Source organism: Aulostomus chinensis, chromosome 20, assembly GCF_037954235.1.
Source record: "Aulostomus chinensis isolate RoL2024-O1b breed Wild chromosome 20, RoL_Achi_v1.0, whole genome shotgun sequence".
In the NCBI taxonomy this organism is placed as follows: Eukaryota; Metazoa; Chordata; class Actinopteri; order Syngnathiformes; family Aulostomidae; genus Aulostomus; species Aulostomus chinensis.
The window spans coordinates 21,272,560-21,298,718 of NC_141339.1; the positions used below are offsets into that span (position 1 = coordinate 21,272,560).

Here is a 26,159-nt window from a genome sequence, read left to right on the forward strand (position 1 = left end):
TCTTTTCAGGCCATCCTTGAGTCCCAGTGGATGTTTGTAGCAAAATCTGAAGAAATTTCCTCAAGTCGTACCAGAGATCTTGCATTTATGGGAGGTGACAGTTCATGCTGGAGTCCCAGTGGGCATTTAAACCAAATTTGGGGGGAAAAAAACAAAAAGATAAACAACCCCCTAAGGCTTTCCAGAAATATTCCTGTAAACAGGAATGAGGCAAGTATCGCACATAAGTAAGGCAACATCTATGTGGTTCATCCTTGAGTCCCAGCGGACATCTGAGTCTAATTGGAGCTACAATGCCTCCGACCTGCGACAAAAGATTGAACTTGCGTGCTTCAAATGAGTGAGCCGTCAAGTGGGCAGCAGCAGATGAAAGCTCCTACGTTCAGGTTCTAAACGTTACATAACATGAAGATGAAACGCAGCCAAACATGGTGAAGTTTAATGTGGAGATGATTGCAGTCATCTCATGTCAGCATCTGACAGCTCATGTTGGGGTTTAGACTTTGATTTATGGGACGTGCAGGAGATTAGAGCCCAGTGCGCTCAGATACCTTGCCTCAAAAGGGAAGTGCAGTTATTTAGGTTGCCTTCTGTTGTTATGGTTCAGACCATTCATCTCGCCCTCTCTGCTGGGGTAACCCCTGTAACATGTGCTATAGTGCGCAGACCACGGCAGCCGCACTGTGGCGAGCTATAATAGCATGTCATTCCAACTACTTGATAAGTATATGGTCGGTCCCGCCAAAAGCTTCTTGCTGGTTAAATGCTGGGTACCACTTTTAGCTTGACTTCATTGTCTCCGGGTGTGTGTTTGTGTGAATTCTGCTGGGAAAGGCCAGCTGTTATCGTTCAGAGGGTCATGGTCTGTAAACAGAGGTCAGAACGCCGTACATCATCCGTTATCAACAAATAAAAACAGATTTTATCCTTCTCACCTCCGTCTCTACAGGACGGCCCAGCAGTTTCAATTCTATAAATGTTTGCATCCAGTAAAGGCCCCATAAATGACATGCTGTACGGCTGAGAAAAAAAAAAAAAAATCCTCTCACTGCCGTGTTTATTTTCGTCGTGGCTATGCATGCGCATTTGGCCGCAGTGCTGACTGAGTGCTTGTGTAAATTACAAAGCGAGGCAGGACTGGGTTTGCTCGTCTGTTCTCTGGGAAAGGTGGTGAGGAATGGAGAAAACAGAACGTTGAGGTTCACCGACATGGAAACTGCAAAGATTGCTTACAGTGTATATTTTGCATCTGCATTTTCACAGGAACACGTAGATAAAAGACATCCTAAGATATCATGGGTGTTCCCGTTCTGATTGTTAGCCACATGTTCTATGTTAACGAGTGGTAAGTCACAGTGGCTTAGTGAGATGTAGACTACCAAAGACGCTCCGTATCAAAGGGCCGCGCTTTAAGTGCTGCTGACATACACTTACTGTGACAATGGCGCATTCCCCTCTTTCCCAAGCCAGGCAGATCAAGATCTTTATAACACGAGGGTGTAATGCTCAAGAAAAACGTCATTCCGGCAAACACCTCCACCTGTGACCAGAGGGGGCGCCAAAGTCAGCATAAAGCAATAGTTTGTGGTAGCTGCTTTAACCGGCACACCTATAAGCTTAGCTTAGCAGGCTAGCAGGTTACAGGTTTACTTGAGCTTCACGTGAACTACAAGATGTAAACGTCCTGGCCAACTTTCATGTACATCATTCAAAGAGCTTACCAGATATTTCAATGAGAGCTTCTGTATTTTTAGCTGTCTCTGTCTCTTACCTCCTGAGAAAACTGCTGGGCCAGTAGCTTCTTGTATTACACAAGCACTGACTGTGTCATTCTACTCAATTTCAGTGCTTCCATGTGCCTTATTCTGCTCTCACAATGTTCCTGAGCACAGACCAGAAGGAAAGAGACTCAGCCACTGCCTACCGTAAGCTCATTTAATATGCAGAAATATGTTATTCCACAACGCTGCTTCTGTTTTGACCAGTTGGATCTTTTCTTCTATGAATCCAGGAATGACGATGGAGGTGCTGGGGACACTTGTTGGTGCCGCCATCCAGGGCCAGATTGTGGCCAGCGCTCACACTCTGAAGCACTGCCCGACTCACAACATGTCTGCTGGTCACCTTGGCAACAGCAGCGGGGCAGAGATCGTCAAGAGCCTGGTGCGCTCCCAAGACTACTTGTCACACGCGGTAAGTGTCACCATGTCAGGAGCCCAGGTGTTCTAAAAGTAGGCCTCGGACTTGGAAATAACCTCATCAGCATTAAACTCTGAGCTGCGTTGTGTGCTCAAGGTGGTTTACTTTTCGCTAAATATCCAAGGTCAAAAACAGCAATGAAATAGAGGATTGTTTTAAAATTGGGTCCATATTTGCAGACTGTCTACAGGTTATGACATCTCAAATGGTTTCATGTTTGAACCCACAGGATTGAAAGGAGAAGCAACTGTTTGATATCTGAACCCAACTCCCCTCTCCTGACCACAAAGGAGTTCCCTCCCTCACATCGCTCCGAAATGCGGCCCCGATCGAGGGGTCCCACAGTCTGCAAATCATTAGGCCTATTTATATCTCAGCCGGAATATTTGAAGGCAACTCATGTTTAATATGTTGGAAATATTACTCCTCAAGGCATCTTGAAGTGAAACTTCACTCAAAAAGGAATTTTTAGCCTCAAATTGAAGTGTTGAGCTCACAAAATTGCTCTTTCTTGTACTCGTTTGTGACTCTTGGGAAAGAGCTCGCCACAGCGACGTGCAGCTAACGGCTAACAACAGCAGAACTCCATAAAAAATATCCTTTTAGTAACTTGCTAAGTGTGTTGTCTGGTAAAGTCCACGTCTTCTTAATTCAACCGTATGCTTAGTAATCAACAAACAGTTGGATTTTAACTAAAAACGAGTAAACCATAACACTTGTGTTTCTTGTCCGAGCTCCCTCATGGTAGCGCCGCGATGGAAGTGTTATAATAAGTTGCTCAAATCAGTGTATTTACTGATTGCTTAGCATACACCTGGATAAAGAAGATTTAATTGTTCCAGACTGTGAGCTAAAGAACTTGTATACAGATTTTTTTTTTGGATGGTTTTTGCTGTTGTTAGTCACCAGTCGCTATTAGCTTGACGCTAAATATACGTGGCTAGCTCATTCAACATTCTTGAGACACCAAGAAGAAATGCAAGAGGAAAAAAACACAACTTCATGAGCTCATTTGTTTGTTCTCGGAAGGCCAAATACACTGTTTTGGGTTGAGAATCACTTTAACTTGACGTTTGAATAAAAAGGAACACGATAGGACATGCCTATGTTCCCATTTCATTTGGCTGTGCTGCGAATAAACATGGCTGCCGCTGTGAATCGTCATGAGCCTTTTTTTTGTGTGAAGATGAAACAGTCCAAACTGTCTTGTGCTGGATTTTGGTTACACCGCAGCTATTTGGGCTTCAATGGTTCCTTTCCAATGGATTGTGGGTGAACCCTATAGGGGCAATGAAGCCACCTCGCCAAACCTTCTGCAGCCACCCGCTAAATTCCTCCGTGGTCTCTGGTGAGGGTGGCACACCGTCTGGGCAAACTTAGTCTGTCCTCAGAAACAGGGAGTGTTTGATGTGCATAAATAATAATGAACCGCCGGGCTGAGCCACATGGAAAAATAGCAAACAAACAGAGGTTGTTTAAGGCAGAGCAGTTCCTGTAGGGGTATGGCAGTAATTGGTGGAGGATGTATTTTGGGATATGGATGTACTTGAGGTTTCTTCCTGTTTATGCTCATATTTGTACAGTGAAATGTGCACGGAGGATTTCACTGTTTAAATGGAAAATGACACAAGCGATTAATCACACTGCATTGTGGCATTTTTCCCCCCGAATGGATGTATAACTCTTTGAAATGAAGCGTTTCAATTTTTTAGAGAAGGTGATGAATTAAAGATTATGGACGGGCTTAGAATAGACTGGATTGTGCTGCCTGTGTAGACGAGACGGATTGACATTTGTTCTCTCTCTCTGTCTCTCTCTGCAGAAGGAGGTGTACATGATAGCTGCAGGCGTCATAGGAGGAGTCTTCCTCATCTGCACCGTGGTCATGTTCCTGGGAGTCAAGGAGAGAGACGGTGAGACAGCCTCTTTTATTATTTATTTATTTTATTATTTATTTATTACTATTTATTTTTAGGTCAAAGTTGAAGTGCAGAAACAATCGTTTGTCTCTGGATTGATCCGTTTAATCTGCAGGAGATGAGCAGAGAACACCAAACACACACCGTACACGTCTTGCTCCTGTGGAATTTGTCATGTATGTTGGGGGGGGGGGGGGGGGAATGTAAGCATCCCATCGGTATTTCAACTCAAAAGAAATTCACATCAAGAATAAGCATCATTTAAAAAGTGCAGTGTGCAAGACAAAAGTAAAAACAATTACAATTAAAATAAAATTTAAAATGCAGTTAAAAACACTTGCTGATTGTGATTGATGAGGAAAAGTATTCATTGGTTATTACATCCTAATTTGACCCCCCCCCCCAAAAAATCACGCTGTACGTAAAATATAGTATTGGAATAATAAAATGCAAAGAACAAGTGAGGTGATTATGAAGTAGAATCCGTCCATTGTAAAGCATTTAAAACAATTGAGGCCATTTTGGTTCTTAATCACAATTTAAGAATTGAAATGGATGTATTTTATCCGATTGAGCTAAATTTATATCAGTGGTCAAGAAAAACTGACCGGAGGATGTCGGTGTATTGACTTATAGGTTGGATTTATAAAAATATTCATTGAAACAACACAGATAAACAAACAAACAAGCACTACCTGCAGCTCAGGTGAACCATTCCCCATGGTGGAGGCAAACCAGTTTGTTTGGGGGTAAATTTAGGAGGCTGCGGAGCGTCTCTGTGGCCTAACTGGCTTGATCCTGGCGGGGGAGGTTTTTCGGAGCTCTGTCCCAATGTCCCCTGGACCTTTTAGCTGCCAACCAGACAAACATTTAAATGTACTGACCTTGAATTTAGTGCAGCTCACAGGGTCTCTGTCTGTGAGCTGGGTGCCATCACTAAATGTGTGTTTTTTTTCTTAGTCAACTTTCCTTTATTGATATTTTTAGAAAACTAAACGAGTGAAGAGCATGCAGATGGATGGAAAACACGGCAAGTGCAGCTGCATCCATCACAGTCACCAGGTTGCAATCTGGTTGAACTCCTGTGGAGGTTGGGACCAGCGCGTTCTGACCAGTTTTCGCTCTATAAATCTAGACCAGACGAGTTGAAACCTGCATTGTGCCAGTCTGCAACACTGAAACCTGTTCCTTTACACCGCCACAACTAGACACTGTGTTGTTTAGCACGCTGGCGACTTGATCAGCCAGTTTGCAACACTGCAACTTTGCCAGCAACCGTCAAGACTTGTCGTCTTTGGTCTGAGCCGGCCTTCATACAAGGTTCTTCACCTGCAACGGGAATGTATTTAAGAAGACTGGACGTCTAGGGTCTCCTCCACGTCTCACTGGAGCTGCTTCTGGCTGTTCAGACACAACCGGACCACAATATCACAGTGCTTTTCTAGAAATAACGAGTCAGCATATTCTAGGACAATTTATCTACAGTATCGATGTAACTGGAGAGGAAAATGATATCCCTGAAAGGCAAAAAAAAAAGAAAAGAAGCAGCCTTAATGCATTTATTCACTGCACGGTGGTGGCAGTTTCACCAGAACGTGCGGAGGTTTAACTTTGAATCATTTGGAATATCAACAACTTGTAAGCCAAAGAGCGACAGGAGAGCCAGGATATATCGTCAGCTTTTGCAGTACAAATGTACATATTTGTCACCCGTGTGTCAATATTGCAAAATTAATCATCACAATATATTGCAGTATTTTTATTTTGCCGAACCCCTTTTACCAAAACTACTTGGTTTCTCCTTTAATTTGTCACCTGTCTGTTGCAAGCACTAGCCTGCACTGGATGTACAGTCCTTGAACGTTAACAGGGTATCTCAGGTTGACGGACACGCGCTCTGTGAGTCGGCCATTTTTTTTTTGGAGTATCTACACTATTGGCACGTGACCGCTGTCTGATGATGAAACTCGTCTCTGTCGTCCAAGTCTCCAGAACGTTCTCACGACATCCCATCATCGGAGGCTTCAGTTGGATTTGAGATTTGGACCAAAGTGAAACGTTGCCAAATAGCAAACAATTTAGGATGTTTTGAGGAATTCTGTACAGTAGCATCTCTGGCTAATATACTGTATGTGTATTCACACTTCCTCCCTCAGTGTTTGAGGAAAGCCCTTAACATCCTACATTTCTGGGATTAGTCATGAATCCCTCGCATCCTATCCTATTTGGAGAGAGAGAGAGAGAGAGAGAGAGAGAGTGTAGTTGAAGGAGCCTTTGAGGATCTGCCAGTTACTTCTAAGTCCTTCTTTATTTCACTAGAAATGACAAATCTCAGCGGGACAAACAGTGCTGACTGCATTGCAGGGCCGGTTCCAGGACCGCCTCTCGCCTGCTGCATGTTATTTAATACACGCTGCATATTCTTCCTCTTCTCTTCTAGATCCGTACGCTCCGAAGACGGAGAAGCAGATCCCCTTCCATCGAGGCTTCATCCTGGTGATGAGACACGGGCCGTACCTCACTCTCACCGCCGCGTTCCTCTTCATCACCGTCGCCATCCAGGTGAATGCAGATGTTTTTATAAGCGGGGACTGAAAATTTAGCAGATTATATTATATATATATATTATATTATATAATATTTTGATCACGGCCGAAAGCTCCTGGTGTTTTCCGTCTGAGGACCCTCAAGTGAGATAACAGCGCAGCACATTCTTGCTCCTCTGTTTTGACACTTCGGCTTTAGACCCTTTAAATTATCGCCAACTTCCCAGCTCTTGGCTCTGTTGCTACATCTTTATCTCAGAGGAAGCGTCAGCTGTCATCTATGTGAGCCCAACTGGGAATAAATCACTCTGCAAAACACTGTCAGCAGCTTCTTCAGTCACTTTATTTGGCACTCGGTGCAGTAAGCAGCGATGATGCTGAGTAGACAGGACAAACCCGAGTACCTGAATGTTTGATCTATCATGTCTGCAGCTGGTTCAGAGCAACTTTGTCCTCTTCTGCACGTACGCCGCCGACTTGAGGGACCACTTCCAGAATATAGTGCTGACAATCCTGGTGAGTTCGGCCTCACCCCCTCGCTCACCTCGCCAGCACCCAGAAATGTTTACGAAGACAAACGTGCATCATCCATTATTCAATCCTGAAACTTGAAATTTCAAACCCAGGTTTCTGCAGTGATAAGCATCCCGCTGTGGCAGTGGTTCCTGCAGAGGTTCGGGAAGAAGACGGCTGCTTTCTGTGGCATCACGGTGAGTTTATAGATTTGGTTGGATGTGTCTGCCATCTTGAGGTTGGTTTGGAGTACTGCATCCTTGTCAGCTACAGAAATCTTTTCCCAAATCTCAAATTGTTGGAGGCTTTTAATTTGAAAAATAACAGAGAACATTTTTTGCATGTGATGTGTCACCAGTGGATCATGCCCTTCACCATGATGCTGGTGTTTATCCCCAATGTGGTGGTGGCCTACGTTGTGGCTGTTTCCTCTGGGCTCAGCGTGGCTGCTTCGCTCCTGCTGCCATGGTAAGAAGAAGTATTACGCGACACTCAACCACACCAGATACTGAGGCGAACCTCTCGGCCATGACGCACCCATGAATAAAAGCATCTGTTGTAGTGGATCAGGAGTTGCCTCTCACTCCAGGGTTTTTAGATTGAAGTTCAAAAACAGGCTGGCTTTTTTATGTTGTCTGCTGGGATTCTAGTCCGTCTGAATCCGATCTAGACCAGACAACATCTCCCTGCAGTCTAGTGCTACAATATTCCAGGTTATTATGAGTGTTATTATTGCCGTATTATATGAAAAATAAGCCTATGATCAAGATGATTTCCTGAAGCCGAAATTTCCTCTTCTTGGCCTTTCACGTGGACTTGGATTGACAATGACGCGTACAGACAGTTACTGTGAATAGCTAAAAGCTGCCACTGGCCTGGAGCCATTTGCAGATAAGTTGATCACTTTTTCCTCCTTAAAATACCAATAAAATCCTTCTCCTGTTTGTCAGCTATCCTGCTAACAGTGATCACATTACTTGCTAAGCTAATTATTCCAAATGCAGTCATGTTGATATTTCTGTGCCGCTGCTGGAGCGCTAGAACCTTTTGATTCAAAGCAGAAACATCGTTAGAGACACCACACCAGTGCACTAATATGCCGTCAGTGGTGACTTGTGTATCCGACCACTCACTGGGGGTCACAACACGGTCAAGGTAAAGTGATGTCCCGGAGCGCATGCCGCTTCTGTTTTCCTCCGGTCGTTTCTCTAGCCTTCCCTCATCGCCTGTCCCCTCCCTCGAAACCCAAATTACAGGGGCCATTACATTTGGGATTGTTTATTCTATTTGTGTGTACCAGTGGTAGCGCCCGCTGCTCATCGTCTGATCGCATTATTAGCTGAGTAATTATAGCCCGGCGCTTTATCAGAGCTCTGTAAGTGGACCTCACATCATCAGCTGCTGCCATCTTGACTGGTTGTGTAAGATGATTAAAGTGAAAAACGCGAGGGAGGCACACATGAGCTTAGAGTTTGACTTGAGTGATGATGATGATGATGATGATGATGATGATGATGATGATGATGACGACGATGTCACATGAGGGACACATGATCCTGCACAACCAAACAAGAAACCACAGATTTGTATCCAGCGGTTCCTCCTGTTTGCTTCAGGTCGATGCTGCCAGATGTGGTGGACGACTTCCGCCTGGCTAACCCCTACTGCAAAGGTCACGAGGCCATCTTCTACTCATTCTACGTGTTCTTCACCAAGTTTGCGGCGGGAATCTCCCTAGGGGTGTCGACCTTGTGTCTGGAGTGAGTACGCTCGGCGTCATCGTGTGTTTAACTCTGCGGCATCATTTTCGGTAAACTGTGTTTAAATGAGTTCCCTGTGTGTGTGTGTGTGTGTGTGTGTGTGTGTATGTGTGTGTGTGTGTGTGTGTGTGTAGATTTGCAGGCTACGACACAGGTGCCTGCAGGCAGCCCGCTCCTGTGGTGTACACACTGAAGCTGCTGATTGGCGCCGCCCCGGTGGCCTTCATCGTTACCGGCTTAATGATCCTACTCCTCTATCCCATCAGCGAAACTGTGCGGCTCAGGAATAAACTCCACTTGGACGAGCTACGGTGGGTGGAAGTCATCACAGGTGGTGAAAGTGCACCCAGCGGGCCTCAGTCACAAAATGCTCCTCCGCACAAATTTGCACTTAAAGACAGGAAGTGAAGCCTGATGGCTCCTGGGCCCTGACATGTTATAATATAATAATATATTAATTGTACCCACTTCATCAAACACAGGGTCCAATATTCTTGATGAGGAGCAGGAAAATTCAAGTCATTACAGATTTATTCTTCAATCTATAAACATTCGCGTGTTGACCTGTTTATTCCTGCATCTGTTTATGCAGCTTCAGAAGTTCCCCCTGGAGGCTCAATAAAAATGGAATCTCCCTATTCATCTATCAGTAGAATATATAGAGGAGTTCATCGTGGCAAAGTTACTTCTCCTCTAGCGCAAGTCTCTCCCTGCATTTGGGGAGTGGTGTGTTACGACATCTGACTGTTGTAGCTGCTCTAATAGCCACTTGGCCGTTGGAGCCACGTTACCGATGGTTATTTATTTCCAGATTGTTAATATTTTGTGACAGCATCAACAGGAAGGTCGTCACAATATCAGTACCGAGGTAGTTTTAGGAATCTCGCTTTATTTCGTCCGTGCGGCTCCAACCTTCCATTTACAGACTGTTTGAATTTACGATGAAATCAACAACTGGTAACCTGAATATAAGGAAGTAACTCTGTGCTTGTAATGCCGTTTTTAAATACCGTGAACTCGAGACCACAAGTTAATTATGTCGTTACCCTGAGATAACTAAGCTTATGTCCTTAGGTTAATGGTAATGGATTAATTAACCAGACGAAACAAAGGCTCATTTACTTGTTATTTCAAAAATGTACTTATTACCTCGGGTTCATCTCTAGATTATGAGCTAATTATCGACAACAGAATGAACGAACGCACATTAACTCGAGGCGACCCAGCTTGTTTCCTCCCCGTGACAAGTTCATTTATCGCATTATTTGAAGAAAACATCTGGTTTTTTTCCTCCAGATAATGAGATTCATGAATACGTAAGCTTAGTCATTTTATCGTGTTCTCGAGCTCACGCCACCTACAGAGGTAATTACACGCGCGGCCATTCTTAGCTTCTGTAGTTTCAAAATAAAATGTTGGAAAAATAAAGTTTAGGGAAGTGCAGATACCTGACTACTTAAATAAAAGTATTTATACTTTGTAACATTCCAGATGTGGGACTTGAACCTCTCAACTTTTAATTTTTTTAAAAACATTTTTCAATGAGAGAAATGTGCCCTCTCCCTCCCTGATGTGAAGTGTCCTAAATTGGCTCGCCGCTGATTTTGACGTCTCGTGCAGGAAACAGAGCATCAGCTCCAGGACGATGGAGGACCTGAGTAACGTGTGACCGGCTTCTCCCGTGACTCCTCAAAGCCACGTATATTCCAGTAACGCATCTGGAAGGTTCTTTCATTAGTGTATATTACACTGAGAACTAGTTGAACTGTTTTAACGTAAACATTGTTGTTTCATTTTCACATGTACTGTATAGTCATCTTGCTATAATGCTATGAATCTGCATATAAATATAAGATTACCTTATTTATATAAATGAATGTACATCAGTTTTTGCTGTGTTTAGCTCTACAACACTGTTATTTATTCAAGATTTAATATGATTACAAACGCTTGATATGAGATGAATGTTGTAGAGGTTGCTAGACAGAATCCATTTTTGTGTGTTGTGTTTCTTTGATGGAAAAAAAAAATTGGAGCGCACACAAATTATGACAATTGAAGATCCAAAAAAAAGCTACCAAATATATGTATATATATATTTTTTTTAAATGTACACTTTTACAGTGATTTTGTCCTCCTTAGTGCCCTTAACGTTGTAGTCGTGTCTATTGCCCCCTCTAGTGGACAGTTGTGTTATCAGAGGGTTGTGTGCTCTGCATCAAAGTGCAGACTGACAGAAAATATTTACGGGTAAAATCAGAATGACATCATCTTACTGTATTTCCATACGTGTATGAGTTTCTCTAGTAATCAAGACAATCAGCACAACGTCTTCTTGTATCAGGACTTACAGTTTTGGGGACAATCGACGTCCGACATCTGTGACAGAAACTCAAAAATGACTCCAAACTGTCGGTCGACTGCCACGGTTTTACAGTCGGTTCTCTTTGGCAACTAATTTTCATCGTCTTCAGATGAAAATAGACTCGCCAGTTTACAAGGTTATTAAAGCTAATTAAGTGTAACAACCCTTCAAGAAGATTCAATTGTTCAGCTTTTATAGAATCGGTTTGCAAGAGGTGCTGATTTAATTTCATGGCTGTTTCAGAGGCTGTTGAGCTATGCTGGGTTGTAGTGTTCCAAATGTTGTCTTTTGTATTCATAGAAGTACTACATCTTGCCACCCAACATATTTCACTGTGTTGATAATTAAAATACTGTCCATTGCCTAGTTTAAAGGAACACTCCCAACATTTTGGGAAATAAACTGCCACCCATTATTGAGCTGAGACCCACAAAGACTAGCTGGCTGCTAGTTAGCTTAGCACAACGAATGGCGGTGGATGGGAAGTGTTAGCATAGCGCTGTCAAAAGTCGTCAAAGAGCATTTTCTCAGAGCGGTATTTGCCTTCATTAATACAACTGAGGTCTAAATTAAGATTGGTCGTGAAACGATTTAAAATGAGCAGACGTACGGTCAGAACTACATTTTTGTCTGGGAATGGCGGCTGAGTGTGAGGATCACTTCTGGACAGTCCAAGATCCGCAACCGCATCTCTCAGATCACGGCAGGTTTCGTACGCTAACACCTCCCATCCACGACAATTCATCGCGCCAAGCTAACCTGCGGTCGTCTGCGTTCTAAATGTGCTAACTGCGCGCAAAGAGGAGACAAGTCATCCATCTTACTGTCGGCCTCAGGAGGAGGTGGCGAATCAGTAAACTGCCCAAACATCGAGAGGAAGTTCTAGATGCTTGGCTGCTGCTCGCCAGTCTGAACAGCTTCAGCAAAGACAGCAAACGATATTTTTTGCAGTTTGTCCATGTTGTTTTGACCTCTTCTGGTCCAGTTCTTGCTGTACTGCAGAACAATTCTGCCAATACAAGTTTCCTCAAAGAAACAACATACATGCCAGACAAAATATGTATATTTTTTATTTTTATTTTTTTTTAAAAAGCAAGATGCTCCTTATTAAATCAATGATTAACTCAACAACTTCAACACATTTTGTCAAACAACCCAAAAAAATAAAATAAAGCAAAGAGAAAAACATGGCTCATCGATCTTTTCAAAGAAGCATTTTAACGTCAGATGTGATCAGGCAGCGCGTCTCCAATCAGCCGCTGTTTCACTTCACTTTGACCAGGTGTGTAATCTCATGTGAGGGAGGATCTCAAACGCTCATCTTCATTCACGCCTGACTCAGTCAGACAGGTCATTTGACGATGGCGTCGTTCACGCTGGTGTTTCACTGGACTGCGTAACATTGAGAGACAGCTGTCCTTGTTTTGTCCGCCTCATTTACACGAGAGGGGCAGGATTTTTCAAACACAACGTTCAATATTATGCACTCCAGGACAGGAAAACTCCACCACCCACTAGAAAAACAACAACAACAAAAAACCCCTCTAAAATAAAAGTACTTTAAGACAAAAAGTAGCACAAAAAAAAGTAGAATTCATGGCACAGTTGTTGCAGCTGTTACCATTTTGGAGGTATAGTTTGAACCATGTTTGCTTTCTAAGCTGCTGATGGAGAATCTCATCCGCCCTTGTTGTCAAAAAGGAAAAAAAAAGGGGGGGGGGTTAAACTGTAATAAAGTGTTTGTTCAACCAAATAAACCTTCTCTTCGTTCCTTCAAGAGACACTGCGACAGATAAATATATCATGGTTGATACTGTGCAAAGGTCTTTGTCCCGATTCAATCAGGGCTCATACACATTTTTAAACACACCTTTCGTTTACACGTGAAAAATAAAACCGAGAAATCGACGTCAAAAGTTAGACTGGACTAAAACCAATGACCAGCTAAGTGGTTTCTTGCAATACAACTTTCGTTAAAGCAGATTAATATTCAGCAGAAGAGGTTTTTCTCAGGTGATCTTAACTTCAGATTCTCTAATATTCAGGTATTTGTGAGGCAAATTTCCAAGACTAAGCCAACATTTCTTGATATATTTGGGTAGCGGGGATGTTAGGGGGACGCTATGTGGAGGCTTCTGCCATTGTGTTGGGGCTCATGAGGGGGGCTGGACTGGACGGGCAGGAGGTCTCTGGACTCCCAGGAGTCCGTAGGTTAGTTTTTCTCTTCCCGTTCCTCACAGTGAGTTCGTCTTTGGGTTTGAATGTCAGTGGCACGAAGCCGTCCGCATCTGCCACGAGAACAATCCACAGAGGGCCTGGGAAATCAAAGAAGACGGTTGGAATGATCTTCTATACGCCCGAGCAGCATTTAACCACCAAACAACATTCAGAGAGACAGAGGAGACAGCTGGTGCTGTGCCTCAGGCTTTAGGCCTGAACAATCAATACAAATATGATAGAAATCAGGCAGAATGGTGGTGCAGTGGTCAGCACTGTTGCCTCTCAGCAAGAAGGTTCTGGGTTTGAGCCCCAGCTCCATCACAGGATCTTTCTGTGTGGAGTCTCCATGTTCTCCCTGTTCCTGCGTGGGTTCTCTCTGGTACTCCAGCTTCCTCCCACAGTCCAAAGACATCAAGAGGGGACGAGGCTGATTGATACTCTAAATTGACCGTAGGCGTGACTGTGAGAGTGAATGGTTGTCTGTCTCTATGTGTTGGCCCTGTGATGGACTGGTGACCTGTCCAGGATGAACCCCGCCTCTTACCTGAAGGCTGCTGGGATAGGCTCCACCCCCCCGTGACCCTTAACAGGATAAGGAGTACAAAATAGATGGATGGATCCATGGATGATGAAGGGTTGTAGTGCGGCGGAGGTGTTACGCTACTGCTAATTATTTTCTCCAGACTTAAGAAAAACATCCGTTATCGTTTAATTTGTTTTTTAGTATTTAACATGCACGATGACACAAGGATCCCCTCTCATACTGTGAATCACGCCGCAGTTACAACAAAAGTCAAGAAGTATTGGTGGATATTTGTCATTTTTAAATACACCAGCGTTGTCCGACGAGCTGAAAGTTTATGTGAACGAGTCTGTTCTTCGTTATTAGTCATGATGAGCAAACAATGAGGTTCATACGATTTATGGTCAATTCGAAATGTTTCTATAATAATGATAAAAAAAAAAAACTAAAAAAAATTTGAACTTTTCAAATTTCAATTTTGGTTTTTTTTTTTTTTTTGCAGTCGTGATGGCAAGGACCCAAATAGGTATCGCAATACAATTTTATCACCAAGTATTACTACACTTATTTTACTGCACAGCCAATTACTTCACCGCGTTAAAAATGCGAGCATCGTTTCCTAACTACTCAGCACTTCTCTGCTTAAGTCAGTCTTTGCTCCACGAGCACCGACACATAAGGCACGCTGAATGGTGGTTAAGCTACTTCTGTTTAAAACCTTGTAATCGGCCCTTAGGCTTTTAATCACTTCCAATTATAGCTTACACACACGAAAACAACAATGTTCGGATGAGGCGTCCATGATTGTCCAGTTGTGTGAGGTTTAAGGTTCCGTATCAGTAAAAACACGCTCTGATCAGGAAGCGTGAAGTTTTTTTTTTTTCAGAATTAAAATGAGAAAAGGTGATCAAAGGGGATTCCGTGACACAGAGGGACCTCGGAGGGGAATCCCATCCCATGCTTGATGGAAATACTTAGAGCAAGACCTTCCTCGGAGGCCTACGCGGAGTTCCTTAAAGCCGTTTTAATTGATTAACCCTGTACAGCCGCTGTCGCGCCATGGATGCTATTTAGATACCACATTCAGCCACTCTGACCTTTCGACTGGCCTAAAATGATCCACGTACCTGCATGTAAGTCTTGAGGAGTGTCACGGATTGTCATTTAATTGTAGTATTAATGAATAACCTCTACGTACCGTACATCATCTCCACAATGGTGAGGTTAAAGAGGTCCTGGAGCGCTCGCAGACACAACTTCCCATCACACAGCAGCACCGGCCGCCGCTCGTCGATGAACACATTTTCTGATAATTGCTTCTGCGTTTGCATGGAGAAAGAACGAGCACATCACCGACAGATTCTTGAGTTTACAGCCATCGTGCACAACGACAGAGGTTGATGCTAGCCAGGGCTGCTGCGCCACCACTGGCCAATACATAGCAAGCATTTGTCTACAGAGGTTTACAACAGCAGGAAAACGTGGAGCACTGTACCTGACATGTGACATTGACGTAAGGGGCTTCAGCAGCGCTTGGATAGACACTGTGGGCCTTCTTGCCGTTCTGTGTGTAATCTCTGATTTCGGTCAGGCACTGCTGCACATCTGCAAATCGTGTAAAAAGCCTCTCCATGTTCTGAACCAGCTGCTCAAGTGCGCGCTCTCTAGCAGGGCCGGATGTTTTGTCATGCATAGGCAGCGTCTGCTCTGCGGTGAGCTTGTCTGAGGCCTCCAGGTGAGGGGAACTGGCCCTGCTGGAGTCTCTGCTGGCGTGACCTGCTACCGTCAGGCTGGCCATACGGCTGACGTGGTCCATGTCGAAATTCTCAACGGTGATGGAGGAGGTACTGGACGTGGCTCTGTCCGACGCTCGCTCGGAGAAGTCCACGGAGCTGGTGACGGGGCTGGGCTCGGCGCTCCTCACCTCCTCCACCAGCCTGCGTCTGTTCCCTGGTGAACGAACTACTCCGCCTCCAGGCAACACCAGCTCCTTTATCCCCAGGCGCTCCCTGTCATCCTTGTGCTCTGAGTACCTCCTAATCCTTGCGCAGAAATTAGGAGACTCAGGGTTGTTAGCGGAGGGGGATGGTGTGATAGGAGTCTCGCCATCATACATTAACTCTTTGGCGATAAGACGAAGGATGTATTTCTCTGTGGTGGACGCCGGGAGGAAGGCAGGATCATTGGACTTCTGCCGGCCCACCATCAACAGAAGCATCTTGTCATTGAGGAAGCAGACCCCTTTGGGCCTCTCATTCGTCTGCAGGGAAATCTGCTGAATGTTTGGCATGGCTGAAGCTGTGATGCAATACACAAGCACCATGTTGCATGTATTGGATGCCACGGCAACAGTGGAACCATTTGGATCGAACGCCACAATATCCGGGACCAGAATCCCAGGGATGCTGACTTTGCGGGTGGTGGTGACTTTACGCTCGTAGGTGATCAGGATGAGGTGCGAGAAGTCCTGGCCGGACCCTGTCACCGTGTCTCTACGGCGCAGGTGAATGAGGGGGCTGGGGTCTGAGCGGCGGTGCCTGGCAAGGATGTGGGTGAGATCAAGCGGGCCTGTGCTGGGCATGTAAGACCTTTCAGATTCAAATGACCTTCTTCTCGACTCCAGAAGGCTGTCGTCTTCTGACATGTGGGAGGCCTGAGCTCGCAGGGACTCCGCCTCTGCCGGCACGTCGAACGCAATGCCTGCATTCAACCCACAGATTTTATCCAAAGGCAACTCCGTGGCCACAGCGACTTGAGCCTCCCCCGTGGCCTCGATGGCACAGATGTAGCCCCCCACATCAAAGATGGGGCAGAAGGAGCAAGCCACCAGACTTTTCTGGATGTCATTCCAGATGTAGGAGTGAAGAGCGCTGCCTATAGCCACCACCAGGCGTGTGCCATCCTTAGTCCAGCAAGCACAGTGGATAAGTCCACTACCTTTGATATCTGCTTTGATTCTCCTGTTGTCCACTCGTACAGAAAACAGCACCGATGTGTCCCTCTTGGTCAGGATAGCCAGAATGTCCAGTTTGGGATGCCAAACGCAGCCCTGAGAGAGCAAGGGGAAGGGCTCGCTCATCTCACAGGTCTGAGTGCACAGGAGCTTGTTCTGCTCCAGAGCGCTCAGCTGCAGCTGCCACACCGAGATGTGTTTCTTGTGCTGCACAGCCAGTAAAGCAGGCGAATCAGAGCAACACAACGGGCCCCAGAAGAGTCCGAAGACATGCTCAAACTGACCAATAACATTGGTATCTCCAAATTTCACCTCTCCGTTTATGAAGTACAGAGCTGTCAGGCAGACCTGCTTGCCGTCTGTCCACGCTATCCCATGTAAAGGGTGAATGGCTTGATGTAGAGTGTTGACTCCTGTCCTAAGCAGCTTTGCTTTACCAAGATCCATCCCGGTGGGTATGAAGAAGGCTTGAGAATGGAAATAACAAAAAGAAAGAATCAAAAAGTTGACATTGGAGACCAGCGTCTGATCTGAGTGGGTCTTGTATGAGTAGCTATGGCTACCTATGCAGATTAAGAATAGCAAAAGCCTCTCCTGTGTCTCCTTCCAAGTACGTGCCTTAATCCCCTCTCCCTGAGCTGGGGCCGTGGTGACGAACACTTATAGCTGATTACATCTCAATGACCTTATCAAGACACGGGTCTCCAGGAGGACCTGAGGGCATTAGTTCTACTGACTTTGAGTTTTCTGTTTAATGGGAGTGTCTAGCAGTCCTGTCCAGCATGACTAGCACGTTTGTAAACCTGCTCGAACTGTACCATCGTTGTGCACAAGTTTAATTGTCTTCTTATAGATAGATAGATGGACAGTAACTTCGTATTCTCAGCGGGGTGATTACAATATAATGACAAACTTTGTTCTAAATAAAATAGTAAAAAAAAACAACTAAAATAAACAACATTATAACAAGGGACAATAATGAGAGATGGATGTTTTCCAATTCGAAGTTAGTGGACATCATGACCTGCTTTTGTAAACATTAAGCTTTCTAGGCTAACAAATACTTGGCATCATAAACACTACCACGCAAATATTGTTATTATTTTTTTTTATTTAAAGCATTTTAAAAATGTAAACTTACCTTACTAACCCGCAAACACCATCGGTGGAAGCCGTGTGGAACGACAACTTTGGATTTTTCAACCATAAATTCAAGTTTTGCCGGCTGAGATGCTCCAACGTTCATTTCTACAACACCCGGAAGTAAAAACAACCGCTGGTGCATAGTGGGAAAAGTAGTTTAATCCCCCCCCCCCTGTTTTAGCACCGGTGGAGGGCGCTGCGCGTCCTTTCAAGTCCAATCCTCGGCAGTTTAGGATGAATTAAAATGGACAAAACACGACCAAAGATTAAGAATACAACTAAATAAAGACACACAACAACTACGTTACTTTAGCTCCGCCGTGCTTTCACTTAGCATCACCGTTATGGGGCGCGGCTAGCTCGCATTAGCGAACCCGACTCGAGGTGAGGTGGCTGTGGCTCTCCACGCAGCGGCGGTACCGACAGGAAAATCTCTCTGCTGTCAGGCGGTTGGCTGGAGATAGTACGGGTCGGTAGCGGTCGGTGACTGCATGGTGTCCATCCAGAACCCCGATTTATAACCGATATACGGGTAACCCTGACCGTCCGAGGCCTTATGATCCAGGACTAATCTGTGAAGAATCAGAACCATGGGCGTGGAAGTCGAAACAATATCTCCCGGTGATGGTAAGTTCATTAATCCGGTTATGTGTGTGTGTTTGTGTGTGTGTGTGCCCTGATGCGGGGGTGGCGGTGGCGGTGCTGGGGACTCGGCTGTTCCCCGGAATGCTGGTGGAAAAACCCGGTTAAACATTAACACAGTCGACACGTTCCACGGACCGTACATGTGTGGCTTGTGAGACCGCTAGCAACGAAAATAACAGCCAGAATGTACAGTGGGGGAAGCCACAACTTCAACGTATTTAGTAGAAATCACCTTCACATTTCTGGAGCTCTCCATACTTGCTGGTTAGGTTAATCTGCAAGCCTGCAATGAATCAAAATGTGTTTTTTACAACCCCGACATAATTGACAGGTACTAAGAGTGATCCAGTGGACTTGTGAAGCTTATAAGATTCCTCTTAATTTATCCGTGTGTGGAGTTTATAAATTGTGGGGAGGGATATGGTGGCTCTTAAACTGGGAAGTAAAGCCTCAGCCTAATGTTTCCTGAGGTCTGGAACCCCTGTCTGACTCCAGCAACCCAGCCACTGTTGATCTGTGCGGTATGTGTGATAGTCCTGGAGTGACGGGAGAGAGAAGGCACACATTAGGCCTCAAGATAAAAGTTGTTTGCACAAATTAACCATTAATTTATGACCGCGATCTATTTCTTTTTTTTCCTCCTCAATTCAGTTAATTCAATGCTGTAAGAGCTAACTTGTTCCCTCAGTTTAATTCAGTTTGTAGCCGCGAGATATGAGATGCTCTCTTAACGTAGTGAATGTGTGGCTGCAAGAATTAACTTGTTCCCTCACTTTAGTTTTTTTTGGACGGCAAGGTATAAAGCGTTCCCTTGATTTGATTTATTCAAGGCCATGAGCTATGAATGACCTAACTTGTTTCCACGTTTTGACAGGAAAAACTTGTTCCCTGGATTTAGTTATCTTGAAAGCGCAGGATGTAAAGTGTCCATTCAATTTAATTACCATTAGAGGGACCTAATTTTTCCCTCAAGTTGGTCATTTTGAGTCCTCAAGACGTACAGTAAGGTGCTCCCTCTATTTAGTTACGGTGAGACCACAAGATAAGAATGTATTCCTTAAATGTAAAAGATTTACTGCACCAAAAATAAAAGTACATCCTTGAACTGAGAGAATTGAGTCCCATCTTTTGGCCGCAAATGATTTAACATAAAGGGAACAAGTTACGACTTGTAAACGAGATGTGTTTTTCTGTCTGTGGTCGCTGCAGGGCTCTGTAGCCTCCCGACACAACACTAACACGCATGTGCTCTGTCCTCTCAACAGGAAGAACCTTTCCAAAGAAGGGCCAGACATGTGTAGTTCATTACATAGGTAAGAGAGACTTTTTCGCTTTCGGCCGTCATGTGACCAGACGTCTTTCCTGTCTCTTCGTTATTACAGGAAGTTTGCAACTCCTCTATGAGTCATGCATTCACCTGTGTGTGTGTGTGTGTGTGTGTGTGTGTGTGTGTGTGTGTGTGTGTGTGTGTGTGTGTGTGTGTGTGTGTGTTGTCTGAATACGGCTGCTCCCAAAACCCAGACAATATTCATGTTCTGTGTCTCACCGTGCCGGTGCTATTTTAGAGGCTGCTGCTGCGACTCGCACAGCACTTTTGTCTCTTGTCAGATTGCCAAATTTCAAGGCGGGGCAGCAAGATGAGCGAGACATTCGGGAGATAAATTTGGGTTATTCAGTGCCTTGGGGTTGGCAGTCCAGACAACTAGGTCAGACAGAAAGTAAACAAAGCGTAATCCACGTATCAGTCCGTCTGAGAACCACCAGCTTTATTACATGGTAATAAATCAATTTTCACACTCTGCGCTGTCGGCTTTGTAGTAAACAGGTGTGATTGAGGTGTGTGAGGATTCCTTTTTTAGTTGCGTGTGTGTGTGTGTGTGCGTGTGTGTGCTCCCGATGCGAGGGTTTTCACCGCTGTCATCTGACAACGCTTGTGATCGCTTAAGATAATTAAAGAGCTGCAGTTACGCGTGTGATTTCAAAGTCAGACAGACACCAGCCGACTACAACAGATGTTTTTATTGTTCAGCTTTTTCTGGAACAACGGAAAAAGTAATCAGATTTTCCCGTGAGCATCAGATCAGCCCCTGCACTTATCGAGCATACAGTGCATGGAATTGGTATATCTCAGCGTTTATGTTCTTTTAAAAAAAATTGCATTTTTTTTATAGTTTTTATTATTATTTCCTTTTTTTTAAAAAAATTAGCACCTAATTAGCCTTACATGAACATTTTAGTTGCTGCCCTCCTCAGAGCCAGACAAGAAGCTCCACGCCCTTCTCCACCCCTGTGTGTGCATTGGGGAGCCCAGACCTACAGACTGGCTAACTGCTAGTTAGCTTATCACAACTCTTGGTAGCTAGTGGGAAGTGTTAGCAAACCAGAAACGTCCCCCAGTAGAGCAGCGTCAGGATCTGCGTCAAATTACCGGGCCCAGTCAGCAGAGAAGTTGTGGCTGTCGTCTGAATGAGTGGCATTGAAACATTATAACGTCTCACAAAATTTCAACGACTTCGTAACAATCGTACAACACCTTAGCTGTGTTAATCCAAGCAAAACCTGTTTTGGACAAAAGAATATTTGATTAGTTTATGCTAACACTTCCCACCCAGGACTGTTCATGAAGCTAAGCTAACCCACACAGAGGGAAGGGGATCTATCTCCTTTTCTGGCTCTGGAGTGGATGATGAATAATGTGCTTTCCCAAAGGGTTGTGTGTCCCCTCAGCATCCATCGGCAACCAACCTCACTTGTTTTCCTGCTGTTATTTCCTGTGCTCCATGGTCACAGTCTCAGTATCATGAGTTGTTGTTTTCTATTTTGCTTATCACATCTCTGAATGGAACAAACTAGTCACAGTGTCCTGTGTGCAAGATCCGTCAGCGCCAGGATGTCCTAGAGCCTGGGTATGGCGTCTGTGGTGGCTTGGCCCTCTTTTATTGTTGACAGATTTCTCATGTAGCGTGCTTCATACACTCTTTGACTCTCACTCATAAGCTGCTGGTAAATCCGCGGCGGCGGCGGCGGTGAGCCAGTTCTTGAGTCAAGCCAAAGATGCTCAGGATGCTCTAAAAATAGCTACATACGTTGGTAACTTTACTAACGAGGTAAATGTGTTTGCAGTGGCGGATAGAAAACAAGCAGCTGTGTGTGAAAATGCACACTGTATGCCAGTAAGACACATGATAAGAGGTAGAATGTGGCTCAGTCATACTAACAATGTAAAGCATGTTTGCGCCTGAAAAACCTGAAACCTTCAATTGATTTGAAGTAATTCTAACTTGATTTGTGTGTCTTATTATTGTAGTTTTATGTTTTCTTGCTAACCACGGGACGTAGTGATGGTTGCTGCCGTCAATAATCACGGGAATCAATTTGCGCAGCAACATTGACCATTTACGTCAAATGAGATTCAGCTCTGTTTTTGTGCAGCACATCTATTATTTTCCTTCATCATGAGACTTGGCCCTCCGGCCATTTCAAGTTGTGCTTCACTGAAAGTGTTTTCAGTCTTTCAGGTACTCACAAATTACTTTTTTTATGACTCCACACTGCAGAAAGTGATGTATATGTAGCTTGAAGCTCACTGTGCCTGCTAACAACAGCAATGCCGTCCAAAAAACATCGATTCACAAACTCTCAAATGCACGGTTCGGTCGACGCCGCCTTCTTCCAGCGTCCGTTTATTTGAGCTGAAGTACAAACCGTCGCCCTTCAGGTGCGAAATCTCATGCGGAAGTCTTTCTGTGTTCGTGAGTCTAAAATGAGTGATGCGGTCGTGAAAGACACGATTGAGTGCTTGAGAGGGGAAGTAGACTTTTTGGATGAAGTGTCGCTTTAGAGTGACAGAATCTTCAATGGAAACCGGCTCTGTTTGTGCTGCCTGGAAACTCAAGCAGAGCCAGTGTAGCAGTATTAGGACACTGCTACGTCTCCAGTGTATTCCAGCCTCACGGATTAAAAGGCATTGCCTTGATCTTTTTTTAACCAAAGTTGGCAAAGGCATGAGTGGCATACACGGCTTACACACGCCTTCGGTCCTATTTTAAACATGGCGCGCGAGCTGCTGCTCATTCAAGTGCAGTCATCATTGCTAGTGTCCAGCCAACATAAATGAGGTGCATGCGCCAAGCGCCCTCGGCCTTTAACTGGCAAATGAACGTGCACTTCATCTGTGCTGGCAGATGATTTAGTACGTTGCTGAGGCGTGGTCTGGCACAACCATGGCGCATTGCCATTTTGTGACACCAGGAAACGTGTGCGCCAAAGACCAAGAAGTGCCCGATCTTTGGTCAGTGGTCAGTCTTTCTCAGAGACCGCGGCAAGCTACACTGAGCAGATTGAGTCGAGCAGGAAGTCAGACACCAGAACGCCTTAGCATCATGTTGATTTTTCAAAATAAAACACCCCGTGTGATGAAGCAGGATTTCTGAGGTAATGAAGTGACTTCAGGCTCCACCTGGATTTTCAGTATCTCAAAGGTGGTCCCCGTCCTTGCTGGACGTACCACCACGGTAACATGGTGTAGACCTACTCCACTCTGGAAGAAGTCAAGGTAACAGATCGCAGGCTGCTGACAAATCAATGCTCTTGGGCAATGATGTCACAGACAGATTTGGGACATGAGCCTGTCCGAGTCATCCGGCTGGATGTTACTGCAGAGCCCCTGACTGCAGCCTTCTGTTTCAGAGAAACACTGCTGATAGTGAGAGGAATCTGTTCGTTCATTATGTTATTTAAAACCTGTTTGCAGCATGTAACACACGCGCACACACACACACACACACACACACACACACTAAATGCAGTGCTGTTTTATCTTCACGTTCTCCAGCAGGATTCCAACCATGCAGACGCACATGTGTGAGTGACCCTCCTTTGACTCCAGTGAGAGTTGTGGTTTCCTAAATTAGCAGAGTGGCTACGACGCAGGGCTCTGCTTCTCGAAACCTGCTATAGATTTTAAAACCTGCACACTTACACACGCACGCGCGCACACACACACACACACACACACACACACACACACACACACACACACACACACCATTGTTTCTGTCAAGCCTGGGTCGAGTGTGCTCACAGTGGAGAAGCTCATCAGACCAGTGGAGCATGAATAACCAACCTGCTATTAGGTGGAGTTGGCCTGAGATGTGAGACGTGTCTTACTACGCCGTCACACTGAGCTGCCCTCTTCGCTTACAGATCCGTGTATGACTGGCCACTCCACCGCTTCTGAAGCTTGTGGTAGTTGTAGTGCTGCTGTGCCTCAATCAAAAACCCTTCACACGGTTTCAGTTTCTTTCTTATATCATTGTAACAAAAAAAAAAAATCAGCGAGCTGTCAGCCCTCCAGGAGTTTAATGTAAGCGGAGGAGTGGAAACTCTGGTGCCGGCGTCGACATTTTGCACCGAATATATCAAATGAAACAGCACGGAATAAAATCTAGAGAAAGTCAGACAAGGTGACCGAGAGGAAAGTGTAGAGTCACAAGTGGCGTCATTCAGTTCCGCCACATTTGCCGATGTTGCAACGGAGCCATCAATTAGCTTTCAGTCAAGGAAAAATGTTAGAATGAGGAAAAACCTGGACGACTCATCCTGACACTTCATTTGGGAGATTAAAACAGAAGCCTAACAACTGCTTTTTTTTCTGTTTTATAAAGATGACCTCACTTTTAGCTACCCAGCAGTCGCGGATGTTGTTCTTTGCAGCATTCTGCAAAAGATTACGGATTTGGAAAGTCTGCAGGGGCTGAATGTGGCTGAACAATGAATGATTGTGGTCAGGAATTAATCACAATCACGACAGTGCAATATCAGAATTGCAGGAGATGAAGTATTTGTGTCCAAATAAAAATGAAGCTGAGCGATATCCCAGCCCACAAATGTCCTCGACAGACTCAGGAAGACGTCTTTATTCAGTGCAGCTCTCCTTCAGAATCACACCATTCTGATCTTTTACATGTTTGCAATTAAAATCTGAATGGTTTCAGAATAATAATTCCATTTGATATCATGAATCATATCACGATTTCATGATTTGTCAGAATATTTTGCATGATTTATCAATGCTGGACACTGATGAGGAACCACGTTGAAGGCCTCCGGTGACACGGCTGTTCTGGGAGCTGCAGGCCGGGCGGATATGATGTCACGCCTAAATGCGGACGTCATTCCTTACCATGTTTGAGCTTCCAGACTTCACCGTGAAACGTGCGGCCGCTGAAACCTAATGGCACTTGTGTCCGTGTGTGACACAGAAATAGACTGAAACATTGTCAGGAGATGCCAAAGTTTCCCGTCAAAGAAGAACCAGGCCCTTGAACCCTGTGGGAAACGTTCAGCATCCAAGAGCTTAAAGCTAGAAAGCTGGAGCTTCTGCTATGTGGAGGTGGAGATGTCATCAGAAGTTGCTTTCCATGTTATTAATAGAAGAATAAGCTCAGCATCGGTTAAAATGTGTTGAAATACATAATTATTACCACAAAATACTGAGCTGTCTGTCAGATCGAGAGCCCTACTTTTTTCCTCGGACGGCCAGAACTGAAAAGGAAAAGCAGGGAAAGGTTGTTTTTTTCTTCTCCCAGATGTTCTTCAATTCATATAATTTCAGCTTTTATTTTTCGACTCAACAGTGAATGTTTCCCTCAACATCTACAGTACTCATGAAAACAGAGTTAATAACTGGGGATTATTCATATTTAAAGAGCACACAAAAAACAAAGAAAACGGCACGCAGTAACTTACATCAGGGTTGAATTGATTCGCCTTGCTGTTATTTTTTATGTGTGCTCTTATGTCATCATGGCGCAGGCCCTCTACGTGACCAGCTGTGACAGGGTGAGCCCTGCAGAGAACCCTGACAGGGGCTGTGTAGCAGATGAATAATTACCGAGCAGTTCCACAGGTCTGCTGGAGTCTCGGGACACCTGATAACTGTCTACAATTAACTCATTAGCAGGGTTAGATATTGACTGTAATGAAATATCCCAATTACTTGATATAAAATTGCGTCCTGGTTCTGTTCCCTCCGTGCAGACGTGCATGCTTGCAGCTGTGAACTGCAGTTTTCCTCTAGACAGATGGCTTAGCACCCTTCTCATTTCGTCCCCACTTGGAGCAGAGGGGGTCGTTCTGCTGGCAGCCGCTCTGGACGCGGCAGGGCAGGATACAGTAAAGTAAAAATACCCCACCCCCACCCCACCCCTTCCAACCTCTGTGCACTTCAGCTTTTTGCAGATGCAGCCAAAGCAGTGAAGGCTTTCTGGTGAGGAGAGAGTGGAGGAGCCGGCCTCAGGAAGCGACGGTTCCGGCTTTGTCTGTCCACAGACCGCACCCATGGAGGAGCGATAACGGGCCAGTGATACAAG

The 26,159-nt window shown here is 44.9% G+C and overlaps 3 protein-coding genes across 3 annotated transcripts in view; 2 read left to right on the plus strand and 1 right to left on the minus strand.

Annotated features, from left to right (window-relative positions):
• mfsd2b (MFSD2 lysolipid transporter B, sphingolipid) overlaps nucleotides 1-13,012 on the plus strand; it is a 27,170-nt gene extending 14,158 nt beyond the window's left edge. The window contains exons 6-15 of the mRNA XM_086188804.1: nucleotides 1,847-1,925; nucleotides 2,012-2,193; nucleotides 4,022-4,112; nucleotides 6,559-6,680; nucleotides 7,097-7,180; nucleotides 7,291-7,374; nucleotides 7,536-7,645; nucleotides 8,794-8,937; nucleotides 9,072-9,248; nucleotides 10,558-13,012. Of these exons, the coding sequence (XP_086044930.1) occupies nucleotides 1,847-1,925; nucleotides 2,012-2,193; nucleotides 4,022-4,112; nucleotides 6,559-6,680; nucleotides 7,097-7,180; nucleotides 7,291-7,374; nucleotides 7,536-7,645; nucleotides 8,794-8,937; nucleotides 9,072-9,248; nucleotides 10,558-10,606 (1,122 nt within the window). The 3' untranslated portion in view covers nucleotides 10,607-13,012. The remainder of the gene's footprint in view (nucleotides 1-1,846; nucleotides 1,926-2,011; nucleotides 2,194-4,021; nucleotides 4,113-6,558; nucleotides 6,681-7,096; nucleotides 7,181-7,290; nucleotides 7,375-7,535; nucleotides 7,646-8,793; nucleotides 8,938-9,071; nucleotides 9,249-10,557) is intronic.
• Nucleotides 12,999-18,783, minus strand: wdcp (WD repeat and coiled coil containing). Its single transcript, XM_086188803.1, has 4 exons — nucleotides 18,140-18,783; nucleotides 15,541-17,465; nucleotides 15,244-15,364; nucleotides 12,999-13,617 (listed from the first exon to the last, which is right to left on the minus strand). Exons 2-4 carry the CDS (start codon nucleotides 17,443-17,445, stop codon nucleotides 13,424-13,426), a joined length of 2,220 nt encoding a protein of 739 aa, XP_086044929.1. The 5' UTR covers nucleotides 17,446-17,465; nucleotides 18,140-18,783; the 3' UTR covers nucleotides 12,999-13,423.
• Nucleotides 18,165-26,159, plus strand: part of fkbp1b (FKBP prolyl isomerase 1B) — a 12,794-nt gene continuing 4,799 nt past the window's right edge. The window contains exons 1-2 of the mRNA XM_086188807.1: nucleotides 18,165-18,768; nucleotides 20,052-20,099. Of these exons, the coding sequence (XP_086044933.1) occupies nucleotides 18,732-18,768; nucleotides 20,052-20,099 (85 nt within the window). The 5' untranslated portion in view covers nucleotides 18,165-18,731. The remainder of the gene's footprint in view (nucleotides 18,769-20,051; nucleotides 20,100-26,159) is intronic.

What these genes read in the sequence shown, in the direction of transcription:
- wdcp (XM_086188803.1), bottom strand. Translation starts at nt 17,445, where the DNA reads ATGGATCTTGGTAAAGCAAAGCTGCTTAGGACAGGAGTCAACACTCTA. An exon ending in ACGTCAATGTCACATGTCAG is followed by an intron (nt 15,365 to 15,540) that starts GTACAGTGCTCC and finishes ATGCAAACGCAG; the next exon opens with AAGCAATTATCAGAAAATGT. An exon ending in CATTGTGGAGATGATGTACG is followed by an intron (nt 13,618 to 15,243) that starts GTACGTAGAGGT and finishes TTGATTTCCCAG; the next exon opens with GCCCTCTGTGGATTGTTCTC.